Here is a 15,095-nt window from a genome sequence, read left to right as displayed (position 1 = left end):
GCATTCAAAGAGGATGTGATTCACAGTTTCATGAGGGTGGGCGCAGTGTGTGTACAGAGTGGTAGGTGTGTGGGATTTATTGATATTCTGTTAAGGTGAAAATTTAATTTAAAGTTAAAGGCATGTGTCCTGTCCTGAAACGGAATATTGTAGATATTGTTCTTTGACATGTTACATATGCTCCTTCACATTCTTAAGTAATAAGATATTAGATATAGACCTACACCAGTACATTCTACCTATCGTAACCTAGCCCAAACCTCCCGCAAGACGAGCGAATCCGAATGGGAATGGCTGCGCTAGCACTGACCAGTACTCCAGTACTCAGTAGCTGGCTGCGGGCAGGGATGGTTCGACCATGATTTTCAAGACCACCGAAAGTGAAAGACATTCCACAAAGAGCGCATACCATTCGACCAGGCAGCCATTGTCAATGATAAAATATATGCCACTAATTCTTAGATCAGACAACCATGATCATGATGAAGAATCTAGATCTAAATTGTGATTTATTCTATTTCTTTTACTTTAGTATGCGGAATGTTCAAATTAAACCGATTGGTGTTATAAATTGATATTAATTAAAAGTACACTCCCTTGTCTTACCTCTCCTTTGTTTCGAGTTGGAGATTTCCCAACAGGCTTGCCAGATTTTTTTTCTGAAGTTTTGTTGGCAAGTTTTGTCTCTTTGATTTCGGGATTACTTTCCTAGAAATAGTTTGTAAAAATGTATTTCATTAATTAGTGTGTTTTTTTAAAGCATTTTATAGTAATAAAAAAATCAAACCAATCATGCTTAATACAAAAAAGTTTGGAGTTAAAAGCCTTAGATCAACGGGGAAAGACGAAAGACGCAGCAGCGTTGTCAAGACTGGAAAATGGGATGTTTCTTTGCGCCAAGACACGAATAAAGGCTTAATATTCTTAGAGTCAAGACACGAAACAGGGCTCTTACATAAAGTCAAGACATGAAACAGAGCTGTTACTTAGAGTTGTCAACAATCAGCGGAAAGTTTCTGGGATGGAAATAGCTAGGTCGATAAATCGATGTAATGTTTTTAATCCAAAGCGGCTTAAAGTTTGGAAACAAACAAAAAAAATATGACATGACCTCGACCTTCAATGGTGAACTTTTTATTATCAACATACAGTAATAGCACGAAACATACAACAAGCGGCTAACTATACAATAGCAAACGATAAAACTCGCAAACGTTTTTACAATTATTTTTTTTTACTTTTTAAAAAAGCAAGCAAAAATGTAAAAAATCACCTTGCGCCATTGCAAAAATAAAATGTGAAGAAAAAGTTTACTGTTCATAATGGGGCCGTTTTAATGGCGGACACCTGTACGGAAGATGTGGTACAGAGAAGGAATATAGGCCTACTGAGATTTGTGGCTGAGGGGCCAAAACCGCTTGGCTAACTATTAAGGGGGGGGGCCTCGAGTTCGAATCCCTACTGGAGCAGAGCTGTCTTAAGGCAGCAAGGAAACCTTTTCCCAGATACCCCCTTCTCCCTATTGGGCCACAAAAGAAATGGGACAATATAGCGCTCTGAGCATGCTATAATCATGACAGTTACGATATAGGCCTACAAAAGCATCTAGACCGCACTATGTGGAGAGAGATGGTGTCACGTAGCATAAAGCAGCTGTTGCGTTAAGTTTATTTTTAGATTTCTGCAGCGCAATCAGAGTCATGTTGACGAATTTCACGGAACAGAAGTGTGCAAGTCCATTTGCATCACAGTGGCAAGTTAATCCCAGACCATTAAAGGAGCGAGATGGATTCTTTCCAAATATAGAGAAAGTAGATGGTAAAAAGTATTTAAAGAAAGGATATATTCAGTTGGAAGCTTGAACGACGACAGTGTGTATTTTATTAAAAATGATTCCTAGCTACAGAATCAAAGCTTTGTATTTATTTATTGTTGAAGGATCTTTGTCGTTTTGAGTTTATAGTTTACATTTGAATCTCCGGCATTACGATATCGTTTGGGTGTTCAGTAATTGTTTAAAAGTAGAAATCTATACTAAATTATAGCATTAGAAATGCATTGTATTATCAACATAATCTCATCGTAACATGAAGAGATCATCCCATATAGCACTAAAAAATATATAAATATCGTTACAGATGGTGACAAAAAAAAGGTCTGCACAGTGAAAAAACAGCGACGAATGAAACTAATGAAAGAGAGAAAAACATAGGGCTGGTATATCTACCACCAAAGAAAATGTCGCCTTTACACTGCCTTTTATATGGGCGGGAATGTCGGTCCAGAACAGGGTTCTACAGACACATGACGAAGTGGTCTATGAGATGAACCATAGTCTTTCTACGACTGGGGGAGGTCAACGGAAATTGTGAAAACAATTTTGAGCTAATGTGTCACACAGAGTTCTAGCTTGGTCACCACTTTCTACATAGTTTATAGACCAACTAAAGAAGTTTTGGGGTCAATCACAAACACTTTTTTTTTTCTTGGATATAATGCTTAAAAAAGCAAGTATGCAAAATATTCTCCATAAACTTAAAGTCGTTATTTAAATATTAGCACTTAAATGTGGGTTTTAGAGACACTAAAGAGTCGTTATCTCCTAACCATGTGTCAGTGTCTCACTACACGGGTCCGTGACGTCATCTCGTGGAAATTACGTTTAGCGACTAAATTCAACCAGCCGGTTAGGCCTAGATCAAGTCATGCGTACCAAATATTAGTCCACCCAAAAATGTTTTAGTCCACCTGTTAAGTTTTTTTTTCTGCATTAAGTTGGTTTATAATAGGCCTAAATAAACCAAGAATCTAATCTAAATCTATTCTAATTAATTGTTTAGATCTAGATCCTAGTCCAGACGACGTAGAAAATAGAAAAAAGTCATTTAGATCTAATAGATCTTCTTGTTTGAAGTAACGTCTGTATTATATAAGATAAGAAGATAATAGATTTACAGAATTTACTTTTAAAATTTAAATCTAGATTATAGATCAAGACTAATCACCAATGCAGATGCCCTAAGATCCGGGATACGCTACCAGCAACGTGTCGCCCGGGTGGGGAACGGTCGTTAGAGGAGGCGATTAGGCTAATTGGGTTGCGAAACAAGACTCCCATTACGGTGCCTAGGAAATTTGTTCATTGCACTGGTCGAGGATTGAACGCCACAACAACCCTGTCGCGATCCGCGCGCCTTTCTTCAAAGCGGACTCCCGCATAGTTAGTGTGGTATATTGAAGAAAAATGGTGGTCGTCGAGGTACTAGGTGTTCTCGGACTCGGATCTATTCCCAATCGTCTTGGGTCTGGGGCCACTGGTAATAGATAATAGAGAGAATTGTGATATAGAGGCATAGATAATAGAGAGAATTGTGATATAGAGGCATCTGCTTGGATCCCTCCCAAGCAGCACAAGCAGAAGGGAACTTTCGTTGGCCTGGAGTTTAAAGAATCTCCCCTCAACTCTCACGGAAATAACAAATGTTTGCCCTGAGCGGTAAAAATCAAAGACACCAGACGATAGCCCATGTTTCATTGACAGACTCACATTGATTATTTCATTCACTCCTGAGTCTAGCAGAAGATTCACGAGCACTCCAGCGAGTTGTTGATTGTAATTTTAATGACAATTTATACAGAAACTTTACTATGCTTAGGAGAGTATTAGTCTAGTGCGTTTTAATATAAGCGTTGTTTTTTAAATAATTGAAATAGCTAGTTTTATTTAACTGTCCACTTTGGTAAAAAAAAAAAAAAAGTTAACATTTCGGTGTCGGCCCCTGATGTGTGTTACCCGTTGTGACCCGCACCCCTTGTACCATCGCACTAGTGACGCCATTGCCTAAACACATTCCACAGTGCACGTGTTTATCACTAATCAGCATGTGACACAACTTAACAGTAGACTAAATAAAACAAATTTCACCGATTGAGTCCCCCCCCCCCCTTTCCCATGTATTCCACTTATGCTCCCCCTCCCCTCCTCACTAGTCCACAAAACAAAGTGTCCCATTGATTTAGTTCACCATAGACGGAGCCTCCTTCCAGCGTGTAGTCAAGTTTCTGAACTCTGCGGTTTATATTTGAACTGAATCACTTCAAGTGAGCTCCGTCCATTGAAACATGGCTTCTTCCAATGAACAAGACCCTTGGTGTGCCTAAAATAGCTGCCAGACAAACCGGCGCTGTGACCCTTTGTCTAACAAAGTGAAACTAAATCTTCTGCTTACTATTATTTCATTTCTTCCATCATCGTCATCATCATCATCATCATCATCATAACTTCTTAGGAGCTCTGCCAAACGATCACTAGACTACCGCCATAGAAACGCGTAGCTTCCAGATTTAGAAACTGCAAAAAATGTTTGTTTTACATGTTTCGGATGTTGAAGATAATTACTTCCTAGTCCAAACCTCCCGCAGGACAACGGGGGATGGGAGCGGGCAGGGTTTGAACCCTGGACCATCGATAAATCTGAACGACAGTCCAGCGTGCAAACCTCACGACAAGGCAGCCATCCTGGTTAATGCATACATTAACTAATCTATCTATGCAACGTCCGTGTGCTTATAGCCTACTAGTGGCTGAATAATGAACACTTGAAATGATAATACAAGTGTATGGTACCTTCTTATCTTATGAAATACAGACGTTACTTCAAAAAATGAAGATGATTACGCCCTACGCATGTCCCTAGATCAATCTAGTCATGCATGTTAATCAATGACTTAAATTCTGCCAAGTCATTGGTTTTCCTGGCTGACTCTGACAATCTAATTCAATCTCTAATAGTACTAGGAAAGAAAAGTCGTTTGTATACATTTGTCCTAGCATATGGATCAAGGTGCCACTATCTTTGTGACTTTCTGAAAATTTTATTAGGTTTTGTTTTTGTATTTGAAGATGATGGTTCAGTGTTACATGTGAAATAGTGACTTTACTTTTAAGTCTTCTATCCTGAAGGGTTTGTAAATTTAGTGATTGCCGATATAGAGTGCTCATCAAAATGGCCTACTTGACGTTGATCAGAAAGGGATTCGGCTGTAGATTAACCCTTAAAGTGCTGAACTCTTTTACAATGAGTGCATACACAATTCTGATGTTTAGAGGCTAAACTACCACGCGCGTCTTAAGGGTTAAGAGTTATTGTAAGTAAAAACAAAACCTACAAGAGACATAGAGAGAGATTCTAATATTGGCCAAACTAAAGTTAAACAGCATTTTAGGTGTATGCTTCTGTTTCATTTGTACACATTTCTTTTAATAAACCCTAATTCTTTCTTTGATTTATTAATAATACCATCAATATAGGGGTTTCATGATAACTTTTCATTTATTATTACACCTAGATATTTTTTTGAGTTTTTAGAGCGTGTAGCTAGTTTACTATGAATACAATAAGCTAGGTTTGTTGGTTTTAGTTCTTTTTTTTTTTTTTTTGTATCTGGCATTTTTCTGGGTGGAAAGACATTCGATTCCCATTTCAATAATTTATCTAATTCTCTTTGTAAAATGTCAATATCTTGTGTAGTTTTATATTGTTCTGGCTGAGCGGTAAAGCGCTTGGTTTCCGAACCGAACGTCCCGGGTTCGAATCCCGGTAAAGACTGGGATTTTTAATTTCGGGATCTTTGAGCGCCTCTGATTCCACCCAGCTCTAAATGGGTACTTGTCATTAGTTGGGGAAAAATAAAGGCGGTTGGTCGTTGTGCTGGTCACATGACACCCTAGTTAACCGTAGGCCACAGAAACATCTGTGCAAAGTGTAGTTCTTAAAATTAGATCTAGATCCTTTCGATCTTCAGTCATGTAAACATGGCCTAGATCAATGAAATAGTAATACTTTCATAGAGTTTGGCAACTTTGTTTTTTGTTTAAGGGTCTTTAAGTTTATTTCAGGGCTACTATACATACGTCACGGTTCCAGTTAGTACCCAAGGAACATTTATGCCAAGTTTTATTAAGATTGGTCAAACGGTTTTGATTTCTATGTGTAACATACATACACACACATACATACATACATACGCCTTACTTTCTGCTTTATAGTATAGTTTATTAGTTGAGTTTCACATGACCTATATTTCCTAAATCCATGTTGGTATGAAGTAAGGTCAGTATTTTTATCTAAGCAGTGTGTGTACCACTACATGATGAGTTTTAGTATTTTATACATGTCAAGCTGGTTAGTAATACTGTTCAGTAGTTTCCAGGGTTAAATTTATCTCTTCCTTTTTAACTCTTTCTACCCGTAATTATGAACCACATTCTGGTGTAATCAACGCTGGTATCGTCAGTTAAGAGAGAAAGAGTTAAGAAGGGGAGTAACATTAGATTATTTCCAGTCCCTGGGTACCCTACCCTGATTCATGGAACCAATGGAAACCATATTTTTTTTCTCTCTCTTTCTCTCTCTCTCTCTCTCACACACACATGACATACGCACCTTGAGTTTGCTTGTTTTCTTATTCCTAGTCATTGTGGAACTCTCTCTTAAGTGAAACAAAAGTTAAATTTAGAGAGAGCCATAAAACACAGAGCTAATAGACAGCGGCCACTTCTCCCAGGAGGATGTTAGAGTATGTTCAATTAGCGCCATGTTTATTTCACTCAGTGAAAATCAGGTGCATTATGGTCGACGTCTGCTCTTACATAACATTGCACATTGCAATGGTTCCGAGCACGTTTCTTTGGTGGAGCAATGAATCAGTACAGTAATCCACATTCTGACTTGGATGAGAATCACATCCCTTTAAAAGAATGTATCCAACAAGGCAGAGTCACATTTTGGTGTCAGAAATGTTAAGATGAGAATCTTAGTCTAATAGAACAAGCATCCATTGAACACATTTAATACAAATTACTGACAAAATTCTACAGCCACTGAAAATCTAAGAATGTATCCAACAAAAGAGCGTCACATTTTGGTGTCAGAAAAGTTATGATTTGAATCTAAGCCTAAAAGAACAAATATCAATTAAACATACTTAATACAAATTAATAACAAGCCAAACTTCTACAGTCACTGAAAATCACATCCCTTTAAAAGAATGTATCCAGTGTCAGAAACGTTAAGATGGGAATATAAGTCTAACAGAGTATCAATTGAACATACTTACTACAACTTAATAACAAACCAAACTTCTACTGTCACTGAAAATCACATCCCTTTAAAAGAATGTATCCAGTGTCAGAAACGTTAAGATGGGAATCTAAGTCTAACAGAGTATCCATTGAACATACTTCATACAACTTAATAACAAGCAAAACTTCTACAGCCACTGAAAATCACATCCCTTTAAAAGAATGTATCCAATGTCAGAAACGTTAAGATGGGAATCTAAGTCTAACAGAGTATCCATTGAACATACTTCATACAACTTAATAACAAGCCAAACTTCTACAGCCACTGTCCTAAACGTTAACTCTATCAACAGAACGTTCCCCACAACAAAAGTTTCCACATTGAAACCATTCACAACAAAACGTAAACAATAGACTCGTTCGCTCTGATTGACATTTATAGCCGAACAAGAAAACGAATGAGCCAATGGCGTCGAAAGAAGAAAAAAAAAACTGACCCGGTCTTGGACATTTAAGTATAGATCTAGAGCTTACCCTTTCAAGGACAATCAGGTCTATGTAGACAAAGTTGATATCTTATCTTATAAAATACAGATGTTACTCCAAAAAAAGAAGATGATTGTGCGAGTTCCCTAGGTCAATCTAGTCATGCATAATGACTTAAACTCTTCAAGTTATTGGTTTTCCTGGCAAAACTCAAGCAACCCATTCCATGTTATATAGCACTAGGGAAGAAGGAGCATTTGTATACGTTTGTCCTAGCATGTGGAACAATGAATGTGCTTTTGTCTTTGTGTCTTTCTGTGTATTTTATTAGGTTTTGTATTTGAAGATTATGGTTCAGTGTTTTATGTATAATAGCAACTTTACTTTAAAGTCTTCTATCCTGAAGAGGTCTCTAATTTTAATGACTTTACCAGAGGCGTTACTCTAATCAAATGTGAATGTTTTTTGTTTTTTTTTTTTATTATCCCCGCTGCTCTGTTTTGTGTCTGTTCGAGTTTAGCTTTAGGGACTACAAAATTCATACAGATTTAAATAAGTGCATGGCCGGGAAGGGGGGAGAAACAAACAGAACATGCAGGTGCTGGAAGTGTCTGACCCAAAACTAAATCTCCAGTGCGAAGCACTAATTTATTAGGGCCAAGCCTAGACACATGTCTGCTGAAAAGACTTACAGATACATTTAGCGTAGACTGAGTTTTAGGCAATTATGAACATGTCATATGAATATGACACATGAACATGTCATATGAATATGACACATGAACATGACATGAACAAAACGAAGCGGATACAAAGAATCACACACACACAATCACACAAGCATAGGTTCTTTGTGAAAGTCTTGAATACATGTTTACACACACACACACACGGTGTTCAGTAAATAAATTATAGAACGTATCTAATACGAAAAGCAAAATAAAAAAAATATACTTAAAAAAACACAAAGCTTATAAAAAAGAAAGAGAAGCACATTTACAGCCATACCTCTCAATGCTGTAAGATTTACTTCCATTTTTTATACGCATCTAACAAAAATTAATTACCACTAAAGTAATGGATTGATTGGTTAAATATTTTGATTGATTCATGGTTGGTTAGTAACGATGAACTGTGGGAAGTATCAACTTGATCCGAGATTGGGAAGTGGAAGATACAGCGAGCACATTTGTACCCAGACAGACAGACAGGCCGAGTGAGTTGATATAAGCTGCGTAAAAGCATAGGCTACACATAAACACACAAGGAGAAAGGAAAATCGAAATAGCATAAATCTATTTATAGTAAACGTGAAGCAATGACGACATAAACTGAATAAAGACGGATTTGAATATTAGCCAATTATTGAGGTCAAATTTACTGTATAGTGTTCATTTAAATAAGAAAAGCATTAAAAAAAATACTTTTTAAAAAAATGCATTAACTCCTTTATACAACTTAGAATAATGCTTGTCGTCGAGTCTGAATATTAATAACATGTGTAACTCATGGGGCAAAACGTCAAAATTGATTATAAAATTTTCGTTGTTTCTTATATCATTTATATAGCGATTATTTTGCATAGATCATAGATATAGATTAAATACAAATTATACAAATTACGCAATCCATAAAGGCTGTCACGTGATACGTATTTTTCATTGTTTTATCAATATTATCACGTGGCTAAATGTTGTTTGTTTAGGATTGGTGAATGAGGTCCATTGGAAAAGAGGTTTATTGCGTCATCAAAACTTGATGCTCATTAGCAGACGCTGCTTGAAATTATTCGTAAATGTATTTAACTCTTGAATCAATAATGCCTTAAAATCGGAAATTCCCGAACGCGACATTCCTTTCAAATCCTATGTTGGATCTAGATTTAAACCTAGTTCAAAAAATCAAGTTGAATTTTATTTATTTGTATGCTTTGAAAAATTATAAAAGTCAATATAGTGTTCTCCCATTATGGCCAACGAGTAAGTATTTTTTCCCCAACAATATACATCAGCTATAAAATGTATAGGAAAATCGTTAGAGCCGTTTTTAATTATATTCGTGTCCAAGTTCCACCCACCCAGGTTCCTCCATGAAGTTCTGACTTGAATGGAGGTATTGTAAAAACAACAACTTAATTTCTTGGAAGTTTTCGGAAAGCTAAATATTCTAAAAATGTTGAATATGTAAATAGCATTCAAAAACAACAACGCTGGTTTAATTTATTTCCTATTGTAACTTAGCGTGCTCAGTGTGACTTAACGAGAACCCGAGACCAACTTTGGTAACATAATATTGTTTTGTTTTATTATTTTTTTTTTTAAACTACAAGTATTAAAGTTGTCTTTATTTTGATGTTTTATTAAACCGCTGTGTTGTGTGTGTGTGTGTGCGCGCGCGCAATCATTGCAAATACATGAGATGTAACTTGATATACTACTGTCGAATCGCTTTTAGTAAATTAATCAACAATAATATTGTATCCTGTTGTATTGCTGACGATGGGATTTAGAGTTGACTGGAGATTTTATGTCCTCCCACTGAGTTTGAAAATTGGTACATTTAAAATGCATATTCTCGAGCCTTAGAGTGATGCGCATTTAGACAGCCTTAAAAAGAGAAATAAAGCTAAGCATTGGCTGGTCATTGAGCGATAAACAACCATAGATATATGCGTTCACTAACAATAAGGAAATAGTTAAATTTTAACTGAAACTTGCATTCAAGGCATTACTCCCCTTCAGCACACAAATACTCTTCGCTTTGGGCAGCTTGCATTCTCCATGCTTTTTTTTTTTGTGTAAAAACAAATTAGGTGCCGGTACTCAGTGATTAGGTGCCGGTACTCAGTGATTAGGTGCCGGTACTCAGTGATTAGGTGCCGGTACTCAGTGATTGATTGCTTAACTTTTAACTACTAATAAATTAATAATATACGTTAAAATACATGAAAAGTAATAATTTTTCCCCACATTCAAAAAGGTGCCGGTACGCCGTACAGGTGCGTACCGTCACAAAAAAGCCCTCTCTCTGTCTGGCTGTCTCTCTCTCTCTCTCTCTTTTTCTCTCTCTCTCTCTCTCTCTCTCTCTCTCTCTCTCTCTCTCTCTCTATATATATATATATATATATATATATATATATATATATATATATATATATGGCCTCCTTCAGTCACGAAACGACTATAGATCATCTCATGAAAATAATGAGATTATTTTTACCACAAAGCTTATATCAACTCACTCTGTCTGTCTGTCTGGTAAAAAGTGTGTACACGTCATTTCTCCCACAGCCAATCTTGGATCAAGCTGAAACTTTGCCCAGTTATTCATTGGCAAAAACAAGACATGAATCAATTTAAAAAAAACAATTAGTCGATTTATTACTGGTAATTACTTTTTTTATACCATTAACAACGGAAATTAGTCCTTCAGTACTGACAGATAAGGCTAAATACGTAAGGTTTCGTCCCCTTAGCTAATTGAATGTTATTTCTCCCACACACCCATTCTCGGATCAAGTTGAAACTTTAAACAATTATTTAATGCACCTAACAAAACATGAATCCATTTATAAAATTAATCAGTTAGTCCATGGTTAGTCAATTAATTTTTGGTAATTAATAATTTTATTTGATAATAATAATAATTTAATAATAATAATTTTATTTATAAAGCGCTGTTAACAAACAAAATGTAGGCTCAAGGCGCTGTAATAACATTACAAACACAAACACGACCGCCAAATATGAAAATTAATCTAAAAAAAATTTGATATCGAATAAGGGAAATAAATTCTTAATTATTGAGAGATATAGTTGAAAGTGCGGAGTTCTTTATAAGCTTTGCTCTAAAAAAAAAAGATTTTTCTTTTTTTTTTGCTAGTTCATACATCTTCGGTATTGAATGCGTTTCAGTAAATCCATGACTATTTTGAAGTACCGGTATACGGATACGTAGCATAACACAATACCCTTACTAAATACCCCACAGCTCCACACGAATTGGAAATGCACTTCCGTTCTCACCCCTACAGATCTAGATCCTGTTGAAGAAAGTGCGTAACACGACACCAAGAAAATAGGCGAGTTCGGAGAGTCACAAAGTTCTCCACCATGGATGTCAACTCGACTTAAAACAACGCTAATTAATGAGGCAACAATCTCAAAAACAAAAACAAAAAAACTACATCTTTACAAGCCACTTCACTTCATCCTTCCACAGTCTTTGTTGACGAAAGATCAATGCGCCCATTGTTAGAGTAAGGCGGATAGGATTTAAAAAAAAAATATTAAAAAACCCTGGCTATTCTTATGTCAACATTTAACCCACCAGAAAAGGAAACAACAATAGAAAAGAGAAAAATAGAAAGACCATTCACTGGAACAGCAGTGTAAATAACTCCAAGGAGACCAGTTCTCCACTGCGAAGAACACCCGTTGCATGCAAGAGAGTCTTAATTTAATGGACAATTGATAGTCATAAATATGGGAGAACACTCTTGCATGTAAAATAGTTATAAGTCAATAGACAATAGACAGTCATAAATATGGGCGAAACACTGTTGCTCTTTGCACAGAAATAAACCGCAAACCAAATGTGACAAGCCAAAACTTTATTAACGAATGTAAATAAAAGATAACTAGGAAACCAAACTCTGAAGAAAACAATAGTCCCTCAGTGCTGAACATTTTTGAAACAAACTGGAAAATGGTATAAATCTAGGCTACATTAGTAATTAACTCTTTAATAATTAATCACATAAAATAATTATGCTAATCCAATTCCAAAGAGAAATATTTCAACTAAATTTCACTGGTTCACGAATTGGCACCAGAAGCTTAAAAATATCTGGCCAAATAAGTTATCCCCCACCTCTCCCTTTTAGTACAAGGATTTTGCTTTTTTAAAATATTTTTTTAATATATTTTTTTATTTCTTCACTTTCGCAATTTTTTTTTTTTTTTTATCTCAACCGGGCGGTGCCCCACAATCGAAATCAATAATCGCTTATCGGAAAGATTGGGGATCGATGCGAGTTAAATCGCTACGCCACGAATCGAACGCTGGCGATGTCCGCAAAGTAATCGCGTTGGTCATGGCGTTGTGGCGGGGGCGGTCCCGGAGTAGGAGGCCGGGCAATCAATAGCACTGGAAACAAACAACTTGGCTAAATGGTCAACTTTCTTTTATACCGGGGGGGGGGGGGGGAGAGAAAAGTGTGTGTGAGTGTAAGGGAAGGGGAGGGGGGGACTGGCTCCGGTGAACGAGATTAACAAAATGTGTGTTGTTTTTTTTTTTTAGAAGCGGACGGTTTTCATTTTTTTTTCTCTATGAGTGGTTTGACGCTGAATAAAAGAAAAGAGTTGCGTTAGGTTTAGGTTTGAGCCTGTAGTTTTCCGTCTGTGGTTTGAGGTCTTGGCAGAAAGAGACGCTGGTGATTTAGAAAAAAAAAAGCAAGCAAAATAAAACAGTTTAAAAAAAAATGCTTATCTGAGGAATAGAAATGCACAAAAAAAAAATCTCTGCCATATCTCAATACTGCATTTTTTCTATATATATAATAAATAGTTAATAAGACTATTACCACTAACAGGTTAACTAATCGGTTAATTTGTTGTTATTGATTCATTTATTGTCATGGACTATGAATAATTGTGCATAACTTGATCCGAGAATGGGAAGTGGGAGAAAAAAAATGTTTACAAAACATGTACCAGACAGACAGACAGACAGACGGCGTAAGTGAACGTAAATATTTAAGCTTTATAAAAACAGCTAACAAAAACAACAACCCAGCTCTACAAGAGGACCTTACCATTAAAACTGTACTGGCCGTTGAGGGATAGTATTCACAGAGAGAAAAGAATATTGTTTCATGAGAAACAACGGGCCATTTTGGCCTTGAGAAAAACCGGGTCAATTTTTGAAGCAACGTCTGTAATTTTTAAGATTAAAAAAGCTTTGGCTGGGAACAAATTGAAGTTTATAGGGCAGATGATGCAAAAGTCATCTGTTTCTAGGGCCAGCACAACGACCAACCGCCTTTACTTTTCCCCAACTAATGCCAGGTACCCAATAGAGCTCGGTAGACCCAGAGGCGCCCAAAGATATTAAAAATCCCAGTCTTCACCAGCATTTGAACCCGGGACCCTCGGTTTGGAAGCCAAACGTTTTACCACTTAGCCACCGCACCTTCATTGGCAGGGAATGTCCAAAGATATTTCCACAATAATGAACTGCTCATGGAGAACTTTCAAAGGGAATAAGATTTTTTTAAAAAACATTTCTTCTTCATGCTGGACCAGGCAGACCGTGGGAAAATGTTGAAATTGATTTGTCTGAATGATGGAACAATGACTATTTGCTAGTTGATTATTTTTCTAAATACACTGAAATCAAGCGACTTGTGAAGAAAATAGCAGAACATGTCATCAGACCACCGAAGGGCATTTTGCTAGACATGGCATACCAGAAGAGACTGTCAACGAAAATAAGCCATTTGTTATGGAGTGTGTGTGTATGTGTGTTTCTATGGTGACGGTGAAAATAGGTAAGCGATTGGTTGCGAATGATGCAACATAGTGGCATTGATATCATTTGGTCTTAGGGGAGCAGGGGAGACGACTCCAGAACGTGAGACCGAAAGGTTGTGGTATTGTAGTGAGTTAGATTTTGTTAAGAAATGTTATTACTAAAGTCTGAAACATTTACTTTCATTTTATTATAAATCAATTTAGTCTGCATTATAAAAAAAGTTAGATTTAGTTTTGCTCACAAACGGAAGTTATTCGAGTTATTGAAAGTTTCATCAGTTAAGATATATTAAGCATAGGGCCTACTTCAGTTTAGTTTTAAATTAGCATAACACATATGTATGGAAGGCACATCGTGTTATACATATTACCAATAAAAAGATCTGATTTTATGTGAAATTTGAGAAGTTAATGTTTTATCCTATTTTATTTTACGCCGGGACTCTTAGGGCAGCCGCACCACACATTTGGCTCACACATTTTGACCCACATCCTGCTGTTTATAACAGCATTCATGCGCCGCCACTATCAGGGACGGAGTTTTACTATGAGATCAGCTCAGGGTATCTGGATAGGTGGGGTCGGTGGGAGGAGTAGGCCTACAGATAACATCTAGCGACTTTGTTCCACGCCCGAGTTCCCTCAGTGGCCATTTGAGTCAACAATCAAAGCTGTCGATAGCTTCCAGTTAGTGCTCTCTTCCCCCCCCCCCTCTCTCTCTCTCTCTCTCTCGGACAAACACACAATCACATACACACACACACATCTTCAACTGGGGAGCGTAAACAAGCGATAACAACGGAAGTGCTGTATCTGGCGATGGCGGGCCGGTGGGACCCGGCTCTATTAGTGACAAAGTGGGCAACTAGTTCGTGGTAGGGCATCTGGCCAAGACCTTCGTGACCCAGGCCAACTCGCGCACTTGTGACGTAGCAATGACGAGTCCACAGTGCTTATGCGTGACAGGTGTCTGGCTACGTATTGTAACCAGT

General features: G+C 37.0%; 1 protein-coding gene across 10 annotated transcripts in view; it reads right to left on the bottom strand.

Annotated features, from left to right (window-relative positions):
* The window catches only part of LOC106066201 (uncharacterized), a 95,239-nt gene that overhangs the window by 31,276 nt on the left and 48,868 nt on the right, over positions 1-15,095 (bottom strand). For all 10 annotated transcript variants that reach the window (XM_056016570.1, XM_056016575.1, XM_056016574.1 and 7 more), the window contains one exon: positions 607-708. In XM_056016570.1, the coding sequence (XP_055872545.1) occupies positions 607-708 (102 nt within the window). The remainder of the gene's footprint in view (positions 1-606; positions 709-15,095) is intronic.

Source organism: Biomphalaria glabrata, chromosome 18 (genome assembly GCF_947242115.1).
Source record: "Biomphalaria glabrata chromosome 18, xgBioGlab47.1, whole genome shotgun sequence".
Classification (NCBI taxonomy): Eukaryota; Metazoa; Mollusca; class Gastropoda; family Planorbidae; genus Biomphalaria; species Biomphalaria glabrata.
Note: the sequence above shows the minus strand (reverse complement) of the source record. Positions and strands in the feature narration are given on the sequence as shown.